This window comes from Lepisma saccharinum, chromosome 18, assembly GCF_977018435.1.
Source record: "Lepisma saccharinum chromosome 18, izLepSacc3.1, whole genome shotgun sequence".
NCBI lineage: Eukaryota > Metazoa > Arthropoda > Insecta > Zygentoma > Lepismatidae > Lepisma > Lepisma saccharinum.
Window position 1 is genome coordinate 5,071,481 of NC_139246.1, and position 24,702 is coordinate 5,096,182.

Genomic DNA, 24,702 nt, shown 5'->3' on the forward strand with positions numbered 1-24,702 from the left:
TGCTACTTTGTTCTCGGCTCATGTTCCTCGCGGAGACTTCTTCAACCTTCTGCACCTGTGTCAACTTGGTTAGGTCCATGGGTTAGGCCAGCTCTTGGGCGGCACGGACTGTTGCTTCGCGAGGGTACGAACGAAACAGCTGGCGATGCAGTGAGGAGGTTGGGGCGGTCGTCACGTCAGCTTGACCGATTGCAAGATTCGAATCTCCTTGTCTTTAAACTATCAATGGATGCATTTAACAATACTTGGCGAGGTATGCATTTCATCTGAGGGTAGTGCCATGGCACGGCGGCTCTACTCCTTGAGCCGCCGCTGCTGTATAGTGTATTTAGGCCTAGCATGCCCTTGAAATACACCATAATAAACGTGTTTTGTTGCTATAAACGGAGTTTAATGCACTTTCTACTGTTCTTTTAGGTTATTTCAGTTAAACCGGTCAACTTATCCCCCCAATTAGTCCGGATTAACGAGTTTTTACTGTATATTGTGAAAGCATCGCAGTGAAAAGTAAAGCAAGAATACCTACACTCGTCGTGAAATCCATAGATCCTTGTAATACTTTCACACTCGTGGTTCCCCCTTAGGAGGAAGAAGTTCTCCGGATACTTGATCTTGTAGGCGAAGAGCAGGCAGATGGTCTCAATGGACTGGCGGCCTCTGTCCACGTAGTCCCCCAGGAACAGGTAGTTCACGTCGGGAGGAAATCCCCCGTTCTCAAAGTGGCGAAGGAGATCGTAATATTGGCCGTGGATATCACCTGCAAAGTAAATTAATTTTACAAATCAAAACTTGACAAGTGTAACAGAAAAAACAACTTAATGTGATCACAGTCGCTGTTGCCAACTTAACTCTTTCGTGAACTCGTTGGGCTCCAAAAATTTAAAATGTTCCAAGGAGCTCTTAGCTCCACGAGGGTAAATTTAGTTCCAAATCTAGCTCTTTTAGTATTATATTCTCAATTAATTCGTATCCACAGCATATGCTTCATGATATACCATTCAGAGCTGCGAGCTTACGAAGTAAGGATCATATATTCTACAATTATATTTCCTTGTATTTTCCATTTTCTTCTCTTGTTGACTGTGTATGTTATATACACGCTAAATATTTTGTTATTATACTGGGTGTCCCAGAAGTCTTTCCCTGATTACAAACTTTATTCATATCCGCTATATGCAATGTAGATATGTGAAGGTGGTGCCAAAATGTTGAAAAACTAACCAAGTTTATTTTTTGCAGGTTTCAGTAATGTGGCTGTAGTGTAGCAGTGTCAATGCCAAGGAATCCGGAATTGATGCTCTTGACATCGGGTGGCATCTTTCCATACAATGTATCTTGGACTTGACAGGATTTGGGAATGAAGATAAATTCCATTTTTTAAATACCAACTTATTGATGGCAGATATTCTAGACGAAATAATTCTGTACATTTGAAAGTTCCTCTGCACTGTTATTGGTGACCGGGTCTCGTGATACCAGAGGACATGCTGAGCTTTTTTCCTGATTTGTGAACATTTCTGGTTTTCTGGGCACTGACACTGCTCCACTACATCCACGTTACTCAAACCTGCAACAAAAAAACTTGGTTAGTTTTCCAACATTTTGGCACCACTTTCACATCTCTGCCTTGCATATAGCGGATATGAATAACGTTTGTAATCAGGGAAAGACTTCTGGGACACCCGGTATATTTCCGTTTAATATTAGAATATAATTATATCCAACCGAAGTAATGCGTTCCTACGCTATTAGTTAATACTGTTTATATGAAATGTCAAGGTTATGTTCTGAGTAATTAATAAATTACGTATGTGTATGGATGGATATATGTTCCATTCGTACACTTATACTTACTTTACTTTATTATCTTATGTATATAAATGTGTTTGTGTGTGTGTGGGTGTGGGTGGGTATCGGTGTGGGTGGTTGTAGGTGTGCGTGGGTGGGTGTGGGTGTGCGTGGGTGTAGGTGGGTGTAGGTGTTACGTACTTTAACTCGAAAGAAATTATGACACTCGTACGAAGTATGAGATGAAAAATCACAGATTTGCAATAGTATAAAATCGACAAAAACATCATGAAAATAGGTTTTCCACTGTACTATAATTAATAAAAATAATAGGCCTCGTGCCAAGTATGACTTTGAACATACATGATTACACTACTAATACTAATTTCCATATATACGTAGATCCCTCATATATACTTTCATCTTACATTCATTTACCAATTACCTTCCTTTTCAATCGAAGATAAACACAGCTGCAGCTGGGTAACGTCATAAACATACGTGCGCGCGGCGGTAATGACACTCCTTATTGTGGGAAAACCCATCAAGGAAGGTCTTGACATATGTCGCGGCGGAAATGAACCAATAAGAAGCCTGGGCGCAAATGACTCGTCGCAAGCGACACGGACTCCCCGACGCCTATGTTCAGATGGCATGTCTTTAAGCTTACTAATATCAAGCAAAAAGTCGACTTTGTACTGTGTTTGCGGATCTTCAACAGTTTCATCATACTGGAACTAATGCTTCTTTCGATTTTGGGACCTGTACAGTATTGTCTATCTTTGGATCGTCTATATCTAAATTTGATGCCATCTTTCGAATAAACTACTACAGTGGTGCGATTAGAGGGGGGGAGCTCCCCATCCCCCCATTTCTCGCCACAACGTGTGCCTCCCCACTGTGCTAAACCTTATGTAGAAAGAGAAATATACTATTTTCCACCCTACCAGTTTTGACACCTTGTCCCCCCCCCCCGTTTTTGGAACCCAGTCGCCGCCACTGACTAAGTAACTGGAATTTGTCATCACTTCTTATTTCAAAGTGCTCTGATATATTTGCAAGAAATCTAACAGCATCTATTACATCGAAATTAATGTTTTGTAGATATTTGCTCACTACATTTATGTGAAGTAAAATTGAGCCTATTTCGAACACGTTTTATCAGTAATATTATAACTTCCGAGTTTTCAATAGGCTTATTTTTTCTTCTTTTCCAATTTTTCAGCCCCCCCCCCCCCCACCTTCTGCCGACCCTGGAATACATGACCTGAATATAATCCCTATTCTTTGTCGTAGAGATTCAGCTAAATAAATAGGAAAACGATGTAACATAAGCAGATAATTTTGAAATGAGAATTAAATTATTGTTGACTCGTGTTCATTGCAAATGTTATCGGTTTAAATCTGAACAGTAAGGTACTGTGTTTGGATGAAGATGGACTCATTTAAATCAGGTTGATTTAAATCTCAATTTCAAATACTTTAACGAAATAATTTATAGAATAATGTACATAAGGGTATTGTAGATATCAGAATCAATTTTGGGGAAAGTACATTAATCTCGTAATCATAGTGTTTATTAAGCTCTAAGGAAAGAAACGAAATATATGTACTCATGGGGTGCAGCTCATTGGAAAAGAAATGTAATATGGAAACTGTGAATATAATTTCTCTTGATTTAAAATTCAATAATTTTTATAGGCAAAAATAACCAACATTTTGTGCAGAGAAATACACATAATTGTAATCATGTTAAACTGTAAATAAACATGACAGCTGATATTTTTCAAACTACCAGTTTAAGAAATGCCAAACTTCAGCTACAAAGACAATAAAAATATTTTGTTACAAATTTAGTGTACATCCAGGATGTTTTCTTTTCACTGGAAGAAAAGTTAATGAAATTATAGTAATTTCAGTAACACACTCAACAAATATTTCCAGGTTCATGTATACAGTATCAGAAACAGAAAATGTATTATTACAGCATTTTTAATTTTATTTAATCAAACTGATCAAATATTTTATAGGCCCTTTACTAGAACAAGCCTTTCTATAAAAAAACATATATATGTGTATGGTGCCAGAAACCACACAAGCAATTTTAAGCATGTTTTTTTAATTAAAAAATCGATTTTAATAAAAATATCCAATTTAAATCATCAAGAATGATTTCTTTAATAATAAAAATCATGATTTTTATTGACCCTTAAAGAAATAAAATGAACTAATAATAATAATAATAATAATAGTTGAAATGGTACAATATTTTTCCCTGACTCATTTGCAAATTCAGGTGAATAATGGAACACATTCCACCAATAAAGTTGTCACGAGAGAATTTTGTTGAGGGTGCTTCAAGGGTGGATTAAATATTTTAAGGTGTCTCTCTCTTTGAGTATATTGTACAGAATGACCCAAAAAGGTTACCTAAATATTCGCCTCTTAATACGTTCGGTTTTTGGGCCACCCTGTAGTTTATGCTATAATGCATGTTTACATACCAAATGTTTATTATCTAAAAAAACTTATGAAGGGATTATTTTATATTGTCAGGTGAGTGGGATCAGAATATGTCAATAGGGGTTAACGTCCGCCCTTGCTGTCCTGGTGGAAGCTCATTGTTTTCAATTCACCATGTACAATATGATAAGATCAAAGGTAGCATAGGTAAAAAAAATCAGTGAAATAGCACAAATTGTTGTATTTTTCCTTATTAATACCTTGGCCTTGCTTTTAATATCTTATCTCTTACGCTATTATAATTTCGTATCGTTCATTTTTATCTCTTGTTAGGGGTATCCTATATTAATGTCCAGGTCTGTCCAGTTTATACTTCAGCCATTTTTATTCATTTTAAATTCTAAGATACTGGGTTAAATTAAGATATCGTGACTACGTAGTAGAATGCAGTTATTTCCTTGTAGGTCTCAACACGCACAAAATATTATTTGATAATATACCTGAACCCAATATGGCCTACCTAAGGTTTACGATTGTTTCTAATGGTGTACAAACTCAGAAAGATAAAACTAATTGCAAGATTCAATTGATTGATTGATTGATTTGGTGTTTTAAGTCCACTTTATGCACAGTAAGGCTAATCGGGACTGGACCTACAGTTTAAAGTGGGATCCGAACCACTTGTGCCTCCACCGGGTATCGAACCCGGGACCCCTTGATTACAAGGCGACGACGCTACCACTGCGCCATCGGGGAGGCCCTGTTTTTTGCAAGATTCAAAAGAGGGAACTTATCTGGACGTTTACTGAAAATTTGAGCCAGTTCCAAATAATAACATGGATGCAGGGAAGATTTTATTAAAGAGTAACGTTTAGGCCATATGGGGTATGTACCCAAGAATTAAAGTGATATTATTTTGATCTTTCACGCCAAAAATGCGACAGAAATTGTAAAGAAGGTACCACAATGTTACTTTTATAGGTAGATAAGTATATTGACAAACTAACATTTTATTTACATAATGACACATGCGATTACACAAAGAAATAACATCATTTACAAACCAATAAACTAGAAAGTGATGTGTCACAATTTGTCACCAGGCAACTATGATTACACACAACAGTTTGAGTAAATTAAAGGTTCTTTATGAGTCGAACACACTCTATGAGAACATAAGTGTGAGAAATGTCTCATTTGCGCATGTCTTTCACGATATCTCACATGTTACAAAGGTTCGTTTTCTCCTTGATATAAACAAGACTTTTGACTAAAGTCTGGAGTAAGTGCATTGTAAAGTGCAAATGATGAGCTACCATAATGTGGACTAACTCTCTAGCCTTCTTAAACCCGAAGGTTTCTGGCTGCAGCAACACAAGCCTTCCATCTGTCCTTTCCTGGGCAAGATCAATCCATTTTTTTCCATCCCTATCAATTTCCTTTAGGTCCATCTCAACGTTATCCCTCCATCTTCGTCTTGGCCTTCCTACAGGTCTCTTACCATCAGGTTTCCCAACAAGAATCCTGTAATCTCTTCTTTCCTCTCCCATTCGGGCCACATGGCCTGCCCATCTAAGTCTTATTGATTTAGTCTTCTTGTGTGATTTTACATAAATTTATATTATATTGTTATAGTACTGCAAACAACATAGTAATCAATTTATATATATATATATATATATATATATATATATATATATATATATATATATATATATATATATATATATATATATTATGTGCGCTATAATCTGTACCGTAAAGTCACCTGCAAAAAAGATGGGGCATCTAGATTCTGAAATAATCGCTTAACTGCAAGGCGTTATGTGTTTTGCCTAATACGAATAGTAGAAGTTGCCATTGAATATTTGCTATTAAAATCCACTAATCGCCTTAGAGTTAGACAACACACATAACGCTGTGCAGGGAAGCGAGTATTTCAGAATCTAATTGTCCCACTTTTATTGAAGGTGACTGTACCTCAAGGGTATTGTCAGTGTCAAAGGTTCTCAATATATCAACAATAATAAATGGGTTTGCGCGAAGTTATAAGGACATTTCACAATGCTATGAAAATCTTACAGTAAGTCACAAGAAAATCTCAAGATCACATGTTGTGGTCAAATACGTAGATTTAAATCTGTTTGTTATCCTTGTGTATTTTTTGTTCCAAATAATATTTCCTGGGCGTGAATAGATCAAAAACAACCGCCTCGTTGTGGAAAACAACCTCAAAAGTATTACATCATGGTTACTAAAATAAACCAGCATGAATTCATTGCTAATCAAGTAAATTATCTCTAATGATAAGGAAAATAAACATGGTAGAGAATTATATTTCCCTACAAGAAATACATTTCGCTCATGAATTACTAATTTTGCTCTTATTAGAAAGCAATATTATTACTTACCAATTACATTTAAAGGTGCCTCTAGCTCCAATAATATAGGTTGCGAAAGAAAAATTTCTCTGACCTTGAAGCATATGTTTCTTATTACATTTTGCTCCAGAACAATTTCTGTCCCTGGTCTTAAGTTGCGTGCTGGAAAGAGAAAAAGGAAAACTTATAAGAATGCTTCAGAATCAAAGATATAGCTTCCAATATTATTTGCAGTTGTTCTTCTGTTCGCACTTTATCATAATATGAAAGACTATCATATTCTGGTGGGTACAGGGTTGGCAAGGTAATTTACTTGGGTAAATTTCTCGTATCGGACGAACGGCTGAAATTTGATAGTTCATTTAATTTGAATATTCGTACTTACGTTTTCTGCATTGAGAAACATTGCTGAATGTGGCATTTCGCTTATTTCACGGAAAGAAGCTCTATTTGCGACATATCGTGTAAGTTTTCTTCGTTTCTTTCTGGCTTCGGTAACACACAAAATGGCGGTCACAGTTTTACTACCGTACTCGGCATGCAGTGTTTCCACCTCACTGTACCCAAAAATACCTACGTAGCCCCACAAACCATTGACGCATAGCCCCACGAACCATTTCCGGTAAGGTTAGGTTAGCTAGGGTCACGTTTAGGTTACAATAGTTAAAAATTGGTTTAGAAAAAAATACGCGTAGCCCCACACACCATTCTCGCATAGCCCCACGAACCATTGACACATAGCCCCACAAACCATTTGCGGAAACGTACCTTCTTCAGTTACAAAAACACGTGTTTGGAAACACTAACCGGGATTACGTCATCATACACAGGCTACATCCACCTGGAACTAAATGGATGCAAGAGCTTTCGTGCATCGGTCACACATTTATATCGAAAAATAGATGATTTACCGGCAAAATTCAATGAACGATGCGAGAAAACACTTCCCCAAACTGCCACAAGTATAAAGACACTGCATTCGGTAAGTAATTTCTCGTGTAAATTTGAAGAAATCCTTTGTCCTATACGATAAATTTACCTTTACTTGTTACGTTTTTTACGTAAATTACGCGTAATTTACTAGTAATTTACTTGGCGTAGGAAACCAGTTACTTTACTCAGATGTAAAAAATAATTCTCTTTCGTAAATTAGTAATATTAAAACTACTTTAGTTATATTACATTATAAACGTTAATTTTCTGACATATTTAAGCACAAAATCATTATTTTCTGAAGATTGTTTATGCAGCCGCCTCACACCAATGGCGCAATCACAGGGGGGCATTGGCCCCCTCCTTCGACAGAAGTCAATTTTAGGAGGGCTAACATTGACGGCCAAGGGAGAGGAGAATTGCCCCCTTCGATTTCAAATTTAAGCAAATAGTAGTATATTTAGTAAAATTTTCTTGCTTTCCTCGGTTTCATGAAGTTCAGAGCCGTAGCTAGGGGCAGCGGGAGTCGGTCATCTAATTAAAAAAAGTTGGAAATAAGAGAATGCCATTGTGTCTAGTGAAATTATTTGTGCCTTATTAAATCAATATTGTTTTCAATTACAAAAATTGGGTCTAAATTTTTTTTTCTCCCTTCGCTTGCATTGTTTTCTGTAATGTGATGTATTTAAATAATATGTGTTGTGTATATGTGTTCAATAAACTTTCAATACGTACACAATTAATGTCAGCTTGTTGATTATGTATTTTCTTATTTTATGTCGCTCCGTGTTGCATATGTGTAAAACATATCTTAGACATTAAAGTTACACATGTTATATGTGCAAGAAAAATTATCTTCGGAATAAATTTATCATTCATTTTCTGCCATTCAAAAATACAGTTTGTGTGCTTGTGTTCCATTATTAGCTAATGTGAAATTGACGGTGTTGAAAAAATATTTCAAATCGTTTGTTCCAAACAAATGCTTTAGCACAGACTTCTACCCCCTCTTATGAGGATAATAAAGTTTTTGATACTACTACTACTACCACTAGTAGTAGGAATAATAATAGTAGTAATAATATCATTATTGTTATTGGTACGTTTATCCTGGTAAACCTGTTTCACCTCGCTACTAAATCGTGTACCTGGCGCTCGGATATAAATAGATTATTTCAAGTGTCAGTAGTTCAACAGATGGAAATATAATGAATTTGCGAGTATGTACGAAAAACAAGCGTGATTGTAGCTTATACCGTTCCCTCTGTAGAAACAATGTTATTATAAACGTATGTGCATTCTATCGTTTGGTAGAAGAAGTTGACGAAGAGGATTCCGTGTGTTTAGTGGGTGTGTGCAACATGTCGTTGAGTAAACCAAGTGGTAGTGATAGCGAGAGAAGAGACAAAGAATACAGTGTTGTATGAATCCAGGCACGACAGGTGATTTTTAAGGTGTACAATTTTTTTAAAAAAATGTTCGAGTGAAGAAGAGAGAAGTAAAATTGACAATAAGAAGAGCCAGGCTCTTTACAGCTCAAGCTTGTTGTGTGAATCAAGCTACTGTTTCTAGCATATGTTCGGAGGGAAAGCAATGTGGATCGGGGCATGTTTCAATCACCTAGAAAGCACATTAACGTACCGAAAAGAACAACAAACTTACATGACTTTGAAAAAGACGTAGTTCGTAGAACCGTCTTTGAATTTTACGATCGTGGCGAATTTCCTACTGCCAAAAAGATAACGTACTCTTGTTCACGAAGAACTTGACAATGTAATACAAGAACATGGGCCGCTTGTGTTAAACATGCACAACAATTACAGGAAAACGATTTTGTAAGGGAGATAGGTCGGGAGGAAATTTTGGACCCAATTATAATACATTTGAAGGACAGTGACAGAGAGCGAAAGTAGTGTGGTCAGTGACGATGAGGACAACGACGGCAGTTTTTGGAGTGACGAGGAGCTCCTGGCAGTCCCTCTGGCATAATCAGGTATATTCTTTTCTCCCATTGAGTTTATTATATGTTATATTATCAAATGTTCCGTGCTCGCCGTGACAAGGCGTTTCGCTCAACCACGCTGTCTCTTTTCCGTGTGAGATTTCGACATGGCACCGCTGCAGTGCGCTGCTATTGGCTATCGCCATATGCAGGAGATTTGACGCGGACTCTAGTACTTGTATTTATAACATAACGATTAACGACAATTTATTTGCATTGGTTTTCAAAGTTTTAGCGACAGCTTCAAATTCCTTTCTTGCGTAGTATACATTTGCCTAGGCTAATTATGACGTAAATGTGAATATGGCAGTTTGTAAAATTCCAATATTAGAGGAACAAATTCGGAAAGAGAGCCTTTTTTTCTGTCACTGGCAACTGCCATACATATCAATAACCATCGCAAAAACCATGTTTTCTTTTAGTTTTTAAATTTGATTCTAGTTTACTATGTACTATACGTTTTATACGTTGTGTTTTACGCGTAATTTACGTGTCGTGTAGAAAACCCTCCGAGGACTGGTGAGGGTGAGGGTGTGTGACGGTGAGGGTGATGGTGTGTGACAGTGACGGTGAGGGTGAGAGTGTGTGACGGTGAGGGTGATGGAGGTTGGACGAAAATGACCATATCTGGTGGCATATATGCCAATCCCACTCAGTTCAGCATAGGCGATTTGATTCTCCTCTCCGATTGGCTGATTTTGCGGATGTGACGTCACACCAACACAAAAAACAATAGAATGGATAATCCGAATTGATAAACAACGAATATGCGTAAGTGTGTGCATTAAAAATATATTATAATATTAATGTTACAACGGCGGAAATTGTGTGTAGTGTGTGCAACAGAAAAGGCACTTTCGTACTGTAAACAGGAGATATAATTAACTATAGTGCTAGTTGAGTTAAGAGAAATCAAAGGAGAACAGCCACAGGCTGAACCTCGCCCTTTAATAAAGAAAATTTGAATTGAATTGAATCTGTATGTATTTTAAAAAAATCAACACAATCGAAATCTTAGACATTTGAAGTGAACCATGATATTCTTTATCACCTGCTAAGTTTTAGTTTCGTACAGCAGAGAAATATTGTAATGTGCAGAAAATAAAAACACGTTGTTAAGTACGAAGCAGTATTCTTGATAACTTTAATTTTATCCTTTAAATATTTCCTTCGTGCTATTTTTACACTGAAATGCGTCCAAGTTTTGACTGTAATCACTTTAACAATTTATATAGAAGGGTGGAAAATGCATTTACATAGGTCGCGACTATTTTCACCAGATGGTGAGAATAGTATATGAGGCTACTGTCACCAGGTTGTGAGGATAGCATGTGGAGCTATTTTCACCAGTTTCTGAGAATAACATATGGGACAGTGGAAAGTGCTGAATACCACAAATCACATTATGATTATCAGGTATTGGAAGTATTTTTAACTCTAAACCTGACCTGTCTAACCTAACAACAAAAGCATTTGGGAATGTGTTAAGTACACGTTCGTACCTATGTCAAGTGACATAGCAGTAGCGGTGAATGTTGGAACACCTTGTGGTAATTTTTCCGGTAAATTTCTCGTAAGGGACAAACGGATTTCATCAAATTTACAGGAGAAATTACTTACCGAATGCAGTTTCTTTATACTTCTGGAAGTTCGGGGAAGTGTTTTCTCGCATCGTTCATTGAATTTTGACGGTAAATCATCTATTTTTCGATATAAATGTGTGACCGATGCACGGAAGTTCTTGCATCCATTTACTTCCAGGTGGATGTAGCCTGTGTGTGATGACGTAATCCTGGTCAGTGTTTCCAAACACGTGTTTTTGTAACTGAAGAAGATACGTTTCCACAAATGGTTTGTGAGGCTATGTGTCAATGGTTCGTGGGGCTATGCGTCAATGGTTCGTGGGGCTTTGCGAGAATGGTGTGTGGGGCTACGCATATTTTTTTCGAAACCAATTTTTAACTATTGTAACCTATAGTGACCCTACCTAACCTAACCTTACCGGAAATGGTTCGTGGGGCTATGTATGAATGGTTTGTGGGCTACGTAGGTATTTTTGGGTGCAGTGGGGTGGAAACACTGCATGCTGAGTACGGTAGTGAAACTGTGATCGCCATTTTGCGTGTTACCGAAGGCAAAAAGAAACGAAGAAAACTTACTCAATATGTTGCAAATAGAGCTTATTTCCGTGAAATAAGCGAAATGCCACCTTCAGCAATGTTTCTCAATGCAGAATACGTAAGTACGAATATTCAAATTAAATAAACTAGCAAATTTCAGCTGTTTGTCCCATACGAGAAATTTACCATTTTTCCAAACCCATGGTGTGCAGAAGTAGTAGTACTTGTCACCCAAACGAAAATAAATGCAAACTGACGTTAGCTTGATACATGCTAACAACTAAAGAGTACACTTATGCATATAACAGGCCAGGTTAGGTAGATGCACATGTGCAGCTTAGAAACCTGGTCACTTCATTTAGAATATTGGAAATGTGTGCAGGGTACTACTTTACTATGCCAGAGACACCTATCAATGATTTATTTCGCAATTTTTTACATTGCTAACGTACTATTCTGCATTGCGGAACATTTCTTTAGGTGAAATAATGAATTTCTAATGAAAATAATGTCTGTTTCTTACATTAACGAGTACTTACTGTTGTTCGTTATTTCCCACAAACCATCCACGGGTAGCCCCAAAAACCATTGATGTTAGCCCAAAAATTCACGATAGCCCCACGAACCATCACAGGGACGAGGTATGCCTACTAGGTTAGGTTAGGCCTGTTAGGTTAGGTTCCATTAGCACTCCTTTCGTTCAATTTAGCATATACGGACAACATCGGCTGTTAGCAGAAGCAATAGCGCGTATTGTGCTCTCCTGCAGAAAGCAAATTGCGGCAGCAGCAATAGCACGTCGGAAATAGATTTTCGTAGAAAACCACATGCATTCGCATTAAAATGGATCAAAACTACATTCCCGAACATCAACAACGCTACAGAAAATGATTTGCGTAACTACTTTCTCCTGTAAATTTGAAGAAATCCATCTCTGGTATAGTAAAGTGTTACCGTGTGCAGAAGTAAGCTTCAAGTTTGGAAAAAGCAATTTGCTAACTTGTTCAGTATATGCCTGTTTAACTGATAGGTGGATAGGTGGTTTTAGCTTCAGTTCATGCATGAGTGTTGGGAGCTTTGTTATTTAATTCTAAGTAAAAAAAATAAACATCACTGTTGTGTTTTGATGTGAAAAAATTGTACATGGAAAGTTCTTCTGATACACAGTGTAGCACACTATGTAGAAGTGTAGAATGGCTAGCCATGTGTGTGTGTTTATTAAATGTTGATGTAAGCTTGAAAACATTCTGGGAAGCTAGATGAAACATTGCAGGAAAAATAAAAACCACTAAAAAATTTAATTCTAAGTAAAAAAATAAACATCACTGTTGTGTTTTGATGTGAAAACATCGTACATGGAAAGTTCTTCTGATGCTCAGTGTAGCACACTATGTAGAAGTGTAGAATGGCTAGCCATGTGTGTGTGTTTATTTAATTTTGATGTTAGTTTGAAAAAGTTCTGGGAAACCAGACGAAACATTGCATGAAAAATAAAAACCACTAAAAAATGTTATATTTTTATGCCTAGACAATGCCCATTCATGTTGTGTGCATGTCTACAATGTGAAACACCATGAAATGGTGCATAATAAGAGTTTAAGTTTATTGGTGCACTACCAAATCACATTAGGCGAGTTGTTTCTTTCACTGTGGGCTGTGAAGCTAGGAATTCTTCCTTACAATTCTCAACAAATGTAAGACATGATTGTTTCTTAATGTGTGTTCATCGTATATTTCAGTATTTAACATTTATTGGTCACAGTCACAATACAGATAGGGAACATAAATGCATTGTAGTTTTATTTTTCTCACTTGACAATGATTTTCTGTCGCTTTTGGCTAATAGTGGTGATGAAGATGAAATGGTGATGACATGAAATAGATTAAGGAATACAAAGTAACTTCCATTTGCAGGCTAGATCTCGAGCAAGGGAAGTTTGGTAGCGAGGCTGTGATTTGACTGCTCACCATGCATAGCCACCTAGGTGGTAGGAAATATAAAGTACAAAGTATAAAATAGGATTAAGGTTTAAACAGCATTCCATTCATGTTACCATAGCCATTGCCAGATAAACTGCCGCAAAGGATATATTTATTCTATCCATTATCTGTTTTAACACTGTGGTATTCAAGTCTGGTTTCAATTTCTAAATTAGGCATGCTCTTAATTTTGAATATTATGGTTAAATATATCATACCAAACTAACATTAGAACAAGAATGGTATTTTGTTTACAAACGATGTCATAAATTGTGCAAATAAAAAAGCAGTCATTGGAAAAACTAATCTATTTCCAAATATATACAAACTACATTTGACAGATCTCATTAAATCCAGTCAATATTTTTAAATTAACAAAGACAAGAACTTTAATTTTCAATAAACTTCTGATTTTTTTCTGATTTCATTTGGTATGCATTTGCCGAGTGAAGAAATTTGTTATTGCAAACCAAAGAATTAAACTTCACAATATGTTATAACAGGTATGTATTTCCAGGAGTTTGTTTTTGTGTCATGCATATGTGTTTGTGATGATCCCTTCATCGCTATCATATTATCATCATTCATGTCCATCTTCGTGATTAGCCAAAGTTGCGGATAAAAGTGTCGTAAAATGAAACCAAATCAGGAAATAAAGATAAACTACAGGGGGTCATGTATGCAAAGTCCAATAAACCAGTTAAAGGGTTCCGTCTCATGTTCTTTGGGTGTGTTAATTAGGATGGTAATTTGTCAAGGGGTGGATAAAATGTTAATATTTCAGCTGCTTTGGTGATTGTGTCTATGTCTGTTAGAATTTTAGTATAAATGTATATCTAACTTAAAATGCTAATGTTTGTCACCTTGAAATTTCTTACGTTCACACTTTGATAAATATAACCCAATAAAATAATTAATTCCCCATACCCTTATTCCAATTTACACTAACAAAAATAAAAAAAACAACCAAAAATAAGTGCAACCTAAAGTGTGCTACTCTTGAGACTTTCACTTATGCATAAAATGTACATCCACTCTTCTTAAACATTATAATATTTTTGGGGAAAAGTTTACTTAGTTATACATCTTTTTGTTCTTTGCTTATATAGTATGTGGTCGCAGCTGGTAGATTGTTACTAGCGATTCATATACATTACATGTACAGTCAACGGCAAAGATAATGCTAGGCAAATTGTCCACTGCCATTTTCATTTTCTTCTTTATTCTACATCCTGTGTTGTTTCAAGGAATGAAACTACGTTGGTTCGAAGCAGGCATTGTTCTCTGCTTATTGAAGTCATTATTTCAATTCGTCTTCATCACATTGTGTAATTCAGACCGAATGAAAATGATGGTGGACAATTCGCCTACTGTTTCTTTCGTCGTTGGGTGTACATATATATATATATATAAATGTGTGTGTGTGTGTTTGTTTGTTTTCTGTATAGGATGCCGAATTAGAAAATTAAATAAAAATAGGGAAAATATCATGAAAATAGTTATACACTAGACTCTCGGTAATCCAGCCCTCAATAGACTGCCCTCTCAGTAGTCCGGCCCACATCCGGCCTGTAGTCACTCAAGCAGAAATGACACCCACAACAATGAATTATCGTGTTCAACAATGTTGTTAGTTAAAAATGTTAAACAATGCTATACATATGTACAGTATTTGAAATTGTGACTTACAGTAAAGTTCAGTAGGTCAGTACATACTATGGCTTCTAAAAGGAAACACGTAAAGTACAGCCTGTATAGTCCCTATGTGTTTAAACTACATAGTAGTACGGAATTTCCGACCCTCTCAATAATCCGGCACTTCCGCCAATCAGGCACCCATATGTGCAAGGAATGGCCGGATTAGCGAGAAGTCTAGTGTATTTCCCATTTATGTATGAAAAACAATGTCGGGCATATGTCCACCCCTACTGAGTATGGATGCATTTATACATTTTTATGGATGCATTATTGATAACCCTCTCGCAGATGTCTGTCCTGATGCCTCCAATCACCCATATGATTTCCGCCTTCAGTTCCAAAAGGTTTTGTGGTTTGTTGGCGTACACCTGTGATTTCACAAACCGTCATAAGAAGAAATCACATGACTTTGCCGGCCATTCCTGGCCACCATGCAAAGAGATCACTCGTTGCGGGAATTTTTCATGGAGTTCCATATCGTAACCAGAAGAAACGAGTCAGAACATTGAGGCTACATTAATCTGCATAACAACAGATACCAACATTGGTAAGAACAGGTCTGACAACATCGAAACAAAACAATAGCACTCGATTCAAATTTGGCATCCTATACGGAACACCCTTTATTATCTTCAAATTATTGTTGTATTGTTATTTAATTTCTCTTCTTGTGTCATTTTAGCTAATCATGATGAGGATAAGTGATTATTGGATGAAATTGATGGAGACACACCAACGAAGAACATCTATGAACAGGTTGGGACTCAAACCTGGGAATTTCAGTGACACTTTTGAAATGTGATCACCTAATATATTCAGCAATCGAATCGATTATAAATTGCCTTTCATTCCCATTCATAATAATTGTAATCGTAGAAACAAAGATTGATGGAAAATAAGATAGAAAATATCTTGCCACTAGTGGTCCTCCCGAGTCTCCCTATCATCAATGCTTGAAGTGGAAATTCCTAGCTGGGCTGGTGGAATGCTTGGGGGTAGGAGGGTGCTTGTATGAACCAACATGGAAACAATGCAGTAGGTGGGAAGATGCCTGTGCAAATTATACAAACTGAGGGATGCTTTATGGAAAATTTTCCATGTTACCCGTCACTTTGAGCACTTGTAACAATTATATACACAAGTTATCCTGGATTAAATATACCCATGCAACAGTCTTGTTAGGTTGTAAATGAAACTAGTGCAAATGCTCCTCTTTTGTATTGAGATACAGAAACATGTGTTTTTCTTACTTGAGCATAATGCTTCAAATTTGAAACCAATGATGGATGCATACAAATCTAGAAAGTCCTTTACAATGCCATGTCATGAACAGGGCTCAAAGTGAGCTGGAACTCCGTTCTGGTACTTTTGTGCCAGAACTCAGTTCCTGCCGGTCATCCATTTTATTTACTACACTACAAAAGTCTGTCCATTGTTACATTCTTTTTTGCAAACAATAGATGAAGTTCTTGTACTAAATTTGTCTCTCGTCAGTGAGCAGTGCGGAAATTTTGAAAAAAAAATACTATACTTGGGCAAGTGCTCTCTTTTATAATCCAAATGACAACTTAAATTTTGTAAGAGTCTATTTTACGTCCTTTTCCTAAGGAATACGTGTCATATATCATTGGAAAGGTTATTGTATAAGGAATTCAACAAACTAAATCCCAAGGCGAGGAGAAAATCGAGAAAAACCGATGTTGTCCGGATATGCGTGATTGAACGTACTGAGGACATTTTTCGATGATGAAGCACATATTTAGAGGTGAAATGAGTGCTAATGGAACCTAACCTAACCTTGTAGGCATACCTCATTCCCGTGAATGGTTGTCTGCTACCCTATGAGAAGCCGGAGCGCAGACTGTCTGCTAGCAAAGAACGATGCACTGAATTATCACTGGGGATAATCATATTTTACACTATCTGGAAGTTTTTGGAACCTGTTGTTCTTTAACACGCATTCACAACGTGGACACAAAGACGAGCATGCAGTGTTGTTAACTCCCATCGGTTACCACCAAAAGGCAAGCAGGATGTAAACTAGACTAGCCTTCTGAAATAACAGATGTGATAGTTTATGTTTATATTTACTTTGTATGCAATAATAATAACAATACCAATCACCATTATTATTGTCATCATTAGTAGTAGTACTCATGTTGATTCATTTGTGGTTGACATTCTGGCTATTGACTGAAACCACTTAAAGCACTGGTCATGAAGGTATGTCTACAAGCAGCACTAGAAATCAGTGCATTAAAAGAGTAAGCAGTTAAACAGTACATATGTTTGTAATACCAGCAAATTGTATTTGGCATGCTGTTTCTTCTATTCTGCACTGTGAAACCAGGGATGCTGACTTTCAATCCTGGACAAGGCATGCATGTTTCTTCTGGTTTGCAGGAGATGTAGAAAATAAATATAGATACCAACTTTCTGTGTGTATGTGTTGACCTTGCGGGCGAGAATATTCGTGACTAAGAGATGATGTGCTTTGAGATGGGCACTATGGGCTTTTATGTTACTGCCCTGTGGAAAAGGGCATTCAGGATGGATAGGCATTGTTCCTTGTGATAGAAGCTACGGACTGGTATGGGGAATTTATTTCAGAAAGGTTGTATTTTACATCACATATTAACACCATAAAAACAACCAAGACAAAGTTGGTTGTGACTTTGCATTGCTTGTTTTTTTTAGGGATATTTTTTACACTGAAGCAACATGTGTCAATTGAGGATGAGACAATCCAATGGTGGCTTGTGCAGTGGATCGGTGTGTGTTTGCTATTCATTCCAAGTGACACATCATTTTAGTGTGAAGTCTCTCTTTAGTTTCCATATGTACCAATGTTTCAGAAACTGGTTCTGCTCCTGTTTTCTGGGTAGTGTACTGTATTTGCTTCCATGTTGTCCGACGTAAGAGTGAGACAGAACCAGTCTCTGAAACATAGGCATACACAAACACTAAAGTCAGTGGTTACATGTAGAAACAATTCAACATGCCACTCCTGACCACTTGACTGGAACGTTTGGTGGTGAGATCATGAGTCAACTTAACTTTGCTTCACGAAGATTGTATAATGAAGTTTATTGGTCTGTACAGCAAGTTATCTTTTGAGGTTTCTTTATATAAAATCTTCTGTGCTCTCCATCCTCATGCCTTTTCTGCATGGCTTAGTATTTCAAGATGTTCATCATTAACACACACATTATATTATCATCGAAAAAATGCAATTTCTTTGCTATTATCTTTTTTAAACTTTAGGTGGGAGTTTTTCAGTTAATGAACAAGTATAAAAAATAAAATATAGTGAAGACAGCAGAACCACTTGAAGTATTGCATTAAAATCCATCATTTTTATCCAAGATAAGAATCATTTCTAAGTTCACATCTATGAAGCAGGATATTTGAATATTAACATTTGTTACCATTAGCATACTTCTTTCCATGGTATTATTTGTTCACCAATTAGATTCTGTATAAGACTCCATATCAGTTTTTTTTATTCACGAACAAAAATTTATGAAGTGCGAAGGTAATAAATCTCCAGTACTTGTGGACACTGAAATTATATAGTTGCAGTTGCAAACTAGAAATCAACAGTGGCATGTCAGACACTCTGGAGAAACCGTTCTCAAATCTTGGTATGTAAGGTAATGGTCACTGGTATGTTGAACAATAAAAATAAATAAATAACAAGCTATAACATGGATACATTTACAGAGTGGCTACTCTAGGTACATGATAAAATTCAATTATAATTGCCAGTTTTCAAGACGAACTTTCAAAAAATTTAGGGATATACAGGTATTTCCATCTTACGTATTACTGCCTCTCACCATCCACCCATATATACAAAGAGTCCGTGTGATTCAAACTTATCCAAAAAGTCTAATTCAATTAAATTGTGTATATACATTTAAAATAATTTAAGGTGATAATTTACCACTGCACCATTGTGAAATGTTAAATTTGTTTACAATTGTGTGGGAAATGCTATTTAATACATATTTATTTATTTACTGACTAAATTTTAGATACAGCATGGATAGCCATTTTACGCTGAAATTGTCAACAATTTAAAGAGCAAAATTAAGAATATCATAAAAATGATTGACAAATTATCAAAAAATAAGTAACACTACTTGATTATTTACAAGCATGTCATGTGATGGAAGACCAAAAGGTATACCTAGTGTAGGTTTTTCTGTGTAAAATATATTTGTGATACGTCCTATGTGCATAGGCACTCGAAAGTGGAATTCCTGAAGGTGTGTGTTGCAAGGAATTTTGCCATTAACAATTTTGTATAGATAATTGATGTCATTCCGCAAATGGTGCTGATAGGGAGTATCTAAGTTTAAACACAAGAAGAGATGCAGTGTTGAAAGATTGTGTAATGAGGGAACCCTGTAACGAACTATAGCTACATAAAAGTGAATCGATTCAAAAGGTTGTGGGGTAGCACATGATGCTGAGATGTTAACGTATCATCATTACATATTTGGAGGAAGATGCCTGACATGATCGTCATTGCACATGAAGCAAAGGTGTAACGAAAATTATTCATTCTAAGAGCACTGTTCAATGTGCTTGTTCACATATGAACAAATTAGTTTGCTTAAAAACCCTCTACAAGTAATTACAAAGTATTAATACAAAAATTCTTCCACATATGTTTGTTTTAAGACACATTTTCTTTTTTAAATTTTGTTTTCTATGAAGTGTACATGCCATATCATGATTAATTATTATTGATATTCTGATTTGGATATTGAACGATAATATCTCAGTGGATAGGAATATCATTACTTGTAGGGATGTGACAAAGCTGAAAATTTACTGATGCCGATGTACTCACCGATAATTTTTGGAATCGATACCGATGCCAATATTTAACCAATTCCGATACATAAGATTATTAAATAGAAATGGGATGTTATTTTCTGCATGACAAAAATAAATTTGGTATGTACATTTCTATTGCATATCATATGTATATACATATATATTCTCAAGAAATGTGAATGTACATTTGCATCTACAAAAGGTTATGTGAACCTAGAGCTTTAACATTAGTACACAAGCAGTTCTTTGAAATGCAAAATGAATTCCTGTTCTGCCAGATTCAACTTCAGAAATACGAGATTTGGAAGCACTTCAGGAAGTAACCTACTTCTTCTCTTATCGCAAATCTGTTCAGCAACACTGAACACTCAATCACTGAATACTGATGCAGCAGGTATGCTCAAGTATTTTCTCAGCACTTGCTTCAGGTTTGAATAATCATTTTTGAATTTCCAATACAACAGCAGAACCTGGTTCAGCAATGTACTGTTTTATTTCCGATTTATAGTCCCTAATTACTTGATATTTGGGCAGGCTATTATTTCATGTTGGAAACCATAATTATTTTTGTTTACATCTTCAAACAACTGATAACATGAAATAAATAATATTTGTGTTTGCTAATATATTATGCTATGTCATACTTAGGACAACTAATAGATATGTGTAGTAATCCCAGGTAAGATTCCTGTACTAGGTACAGGGCCTCCCTGATGGTGCAGTGGTAGCGTCGCCACCTGGTAATAAAGGGGTCCCGATTTTGATACCAAGTGGAGGCACATAGTGGTTCGGATTCCACTTTAAACTGTAGGTCCAGTCCCGATTAGCCTTACTGTGCATAAAGTGGACTTAAAACAACAATTCAATTCAATGTACTAGATACATTGCACACTAGTACTTAAAGGTTCGAAAAGGAACGGTAATTTCAGTGCCGATTAGCCTGTCTGAGCATAAAATCAACGTTTGAAAAAGACACTCAAGAGCTCTTAGGGTTGCTGCAAGTTTTTAATTAATACAAAGTTGTGAAAAAACACAAACTGAAAAGTGAAATCATGTAGATAACATCTTGAAAATATTCACACTGAATTTTCGTATTTATTTATTTATTAGCGTTCAGGTCATACGTCTAACAGGCTGATCTTTCTCATTTATTACCAAGAAAAGGTTTTAAATTTACTAGCATCTTTGTAATTTTATTATTAATATGTCGCCTTCCTTTGACATGCTCATTTTTTATTCATTTTGAATTTGTTGTTTTACATATATCACTTTCAAGGAGAAATATAAGTAGTCAGATGCATGTGTAAGATTTCTCCTGCAAATGAAACATACAACTTATGAGCTATGTTCATTTGCATTTGATAGTTTTTATCCATTGTGTACAAATTCTGAATAAGAATTCACTAAATAAACTTCATTAAATTTTAGGAACATTTTTATACAAGGTTTCTATAAATATTTTGAAGCCGCTGATTTTTTTCCTGAATAAATGTACAAATAATTATGTACCATCTCATGATTTACATTGAAACTTGTAATCAATTGATTTCCTTTAGGTGTCTTGGCATGGGAATTGCAAATTATTCAAATTTGCCAGAAGCAGGCATTATTCCAGTAATTTACAGTACTACTCATTGATAAAATATTCCAAGTATATCTATGTTGCTTTTCCTCTCGCAGATAAAAAAATGAAACGCAAATCAAAGGACGTACAAGAATTATTTTGCTTACAAAGCTTCACTAAGTTGGAAAAATTTAAAGATTAATTTAAGATTTAAATGAATGGATTTTATTTTCTACTAGCTACAGTTACCTTCCGACGAACGTACCATCAGAATAAAAATACTTATTTTCATTATTTTTTAGAAAATAGTGTACATTTTACAATTCTCATTAGGCTACATTTTCAACAAATATATCGTGTGGCTACAGCATACGTGTCTTGCTTTCAAAATACCAGCAGAAGACAAGTGTTAGGTCACTTCCGCCAAGTCGACCAATCAGGAGCAAGAATTGTTCCTCCTATGCTGAACTGAGTGGGATCCGTAAATATGCTATCTGGTGACACCTGGTCGCCTTGAGCAATTTTTAATTATAATGTCATTTGTGACGTAACTTTTACGCTTTACCGAAAATTAATAGCTACCATTTTACCTGGGCTTGACCAAAAAAGATATTATTTATGCTAATTGACTAAACCTAACGAGCCGAAACTAACAACAAAATTTTTCCGCACTGACGTCAGAACACGATGTTGGTTGTGGCTTGTGTAATGAGTAAGATCCCATATTAGGTGCATGACACCTGCAAAGTTCCAAATGTATGCATGGCCGACCGTACCAGAGCAAATGCGTAACGATGTATAACATAATAAGAAATATCAATACAATGAACTTCCAAATCCCAGTTATTCAGCCATCATTTCCAGATAGGAACTTGTCAATCAGGAATGCAGCGTCAGATTTTACTTAAGCCCTTCCTCGTCATCAGCGACGTAAACATGTAAACAAGCGAAAACCAAACAGAGGCCAGAGGTCTGACTCTGCATATGCTGAGTAAAATCGATTAGAATAAATATGTGGGAGGAGAGAGGTCAAATGTTACGAATGTACATCTTCACCAGGGAGAAAACTCACTTTTTCCAGGGGGAGGGGGCAAATAATATTTTCCCAAAGAGACTAATGCCTTTTTCAATTATTCGAAAAGGAAATAATATTTTTTTGCGTTTCGCGTAAAAAATATAAAGAGAATGAAAATTTTCATCACTTATTTTCAGGGTGGGAAGCCCCATTAGTTGCGCCCATGAATTTGTGTGATGTATGAACCTACCACTAACGTATGTACAAAAAGTACTTTGGCAACTAAATCATGTGGAATTATCTTCCCAAAGGGTGGCCGCAGGGAGGGGCCAGGGGGGCACTAACAAATTGTAGTGATATTTTATAACAAAAAAATGTTGTTTTCTGTGACTTACAGACCGTAAGTTACAGCAACTATTATTATTGTTATTATTAATTGAAGTAGGATTATTAGTCTATTTCACACTATAAAAAACAGCTATTTGTCAGTATACAGTTATGCAAATTGTATATAGATATACAGAATATGGAAATTACAAATGTATGGAATTTAAAAAAAAAACGTAAGTAGTAGTAGCAATAATAATAACAAAAATAATAGAAACAAATAAAAGCAGTAATAATAGCAATAATTATAATAATAATAATAATAATAATAATAATAATAATAAAAGTTTATATGACCCTGCCCTCCGTGCCCACATGAGAATAAATCCTGCGGGCGCCTCTCTCTCTCTCTCTCTCTCTCTCTCTCTCTCTCTCTCTCTCTCTCTCTCTCTCTCTCTCTCTCTCTCTCTCTCACTCTGTATGTGTGTGCGTGTGCGCCAGTCAGCCTGCTTTACTTTTCGCCCGTATATGTACTGTTAGCCAACAGCCAATCAGAGAGTACTTGCAGTGGTTTATCGAGAATTTTCCATCTAGTTCTTTTAAAAGTTCGACAGCACTTCTTCATCCTACTTTGCAAGATGAACAACCAGTGGCGTGCCCAAGAAGGGGTTGTCGGGTCAACCCCAGGCTTGTTAAAGATCCAGGATTTTTAAATAAATTCAATTCCGGTGTTGGAGAGAAAATCAACAAGCGTAAATGGGTTCTCGACCGTAATGAACCTTTTTATCTGTACAGTCAAATTCGCTACAGGAACTCTTTAAATACGGTCCATGAACCTTTTTTCCAATCAAACAATTCGCAACTTGTACCGAATTTAAATTGTGCGAGAAAAATGGTTCCGATTTTGCAGCGGAAACCAATAGAATTTATCGGTTTCTGGACCTTCAACAACCCTGCATATCACCCCTTTGGCCCAACATTCCTTAAAAACAAGAACGTCAAAGGCAGGAAAAGATAACAAAATGTGGACTGATTTCTAAAAAAAGTATACAGAACCTCTTCGTTTCGAAAATCCTGGACATGCCACTATGAACAACCACTGTAAACATCCCCAAAGCAGATGTCACAACCATTCCTGAGTTTTTGGAGTCGTGCGCGTTCTAGTTTATTATGGACAATGAAAACAAGAAGTTTGAAATTAACACTGAATAGTACATGTTAATTTCGTTAACTACCTGATAACAGCTGCTCGATGACGTCATCAACATCCAGTTTTCCTTCAAGAGCCATTTCAAAACTAGATCATTCCACACACCTTCACAATTAGATCCTCTGAAATCTCACAACTTGTAAAATTTCACACAGTATCTCACACAAACTGGGTGTAACACCCTGCCTCGTTTAAGAGCTGGGAGTGGATTTCCTTATCGAATATTTACTGGTTTCAGATAAAGCTTTCCTTATCATCCAATTTCATACGGCACACCGTTTTTTCTTTGTTTTTCAGCGTTTTGTCAGGGCGATGATAAAACTGTCCATGACGAATAGTTATTGGAAATAGGAAAGGGTATTATCCTTTATTT

The 24,702-nt window shown here is 36.2% G+C and overlaps 1 protein-coding gene across 1 annotated transcript in view; it reads right to left on the reverse strand.

Annotated features, from left to right (window-relative positions):
* The window catches only part of LOC146002700 (serine/threonine-protein phosphatase PP1-gamma catalytic subunit B-like), a 39,062-nt gene extending 14,560 nt beyond the window's left edge, over window positions 1–24,502 (reverse strand). The window contains exons 1-3 of the mRNA XM_083140658.1: window positions 24,355–24,502; window positions 6,663–6,794; window positions 527–757 (exon numbers count right to left, since the gene is read on the reverse strand). Coding sequence (XP_082996784.1) covers window positions 527–757; window positions 6,663–6,794; window positions 24,355–24,409 — 418 coding nt within the window. The 5' untranslated portion in view covers window positions 24,410–24,502. The remainder of the gene's footprint in view (window positions 1–526; window positions 758–6,662; window positions 6,795–24,354) is intronic.
* Window positions 24,503–24,702: the final 200 nt, after the last annotated feature.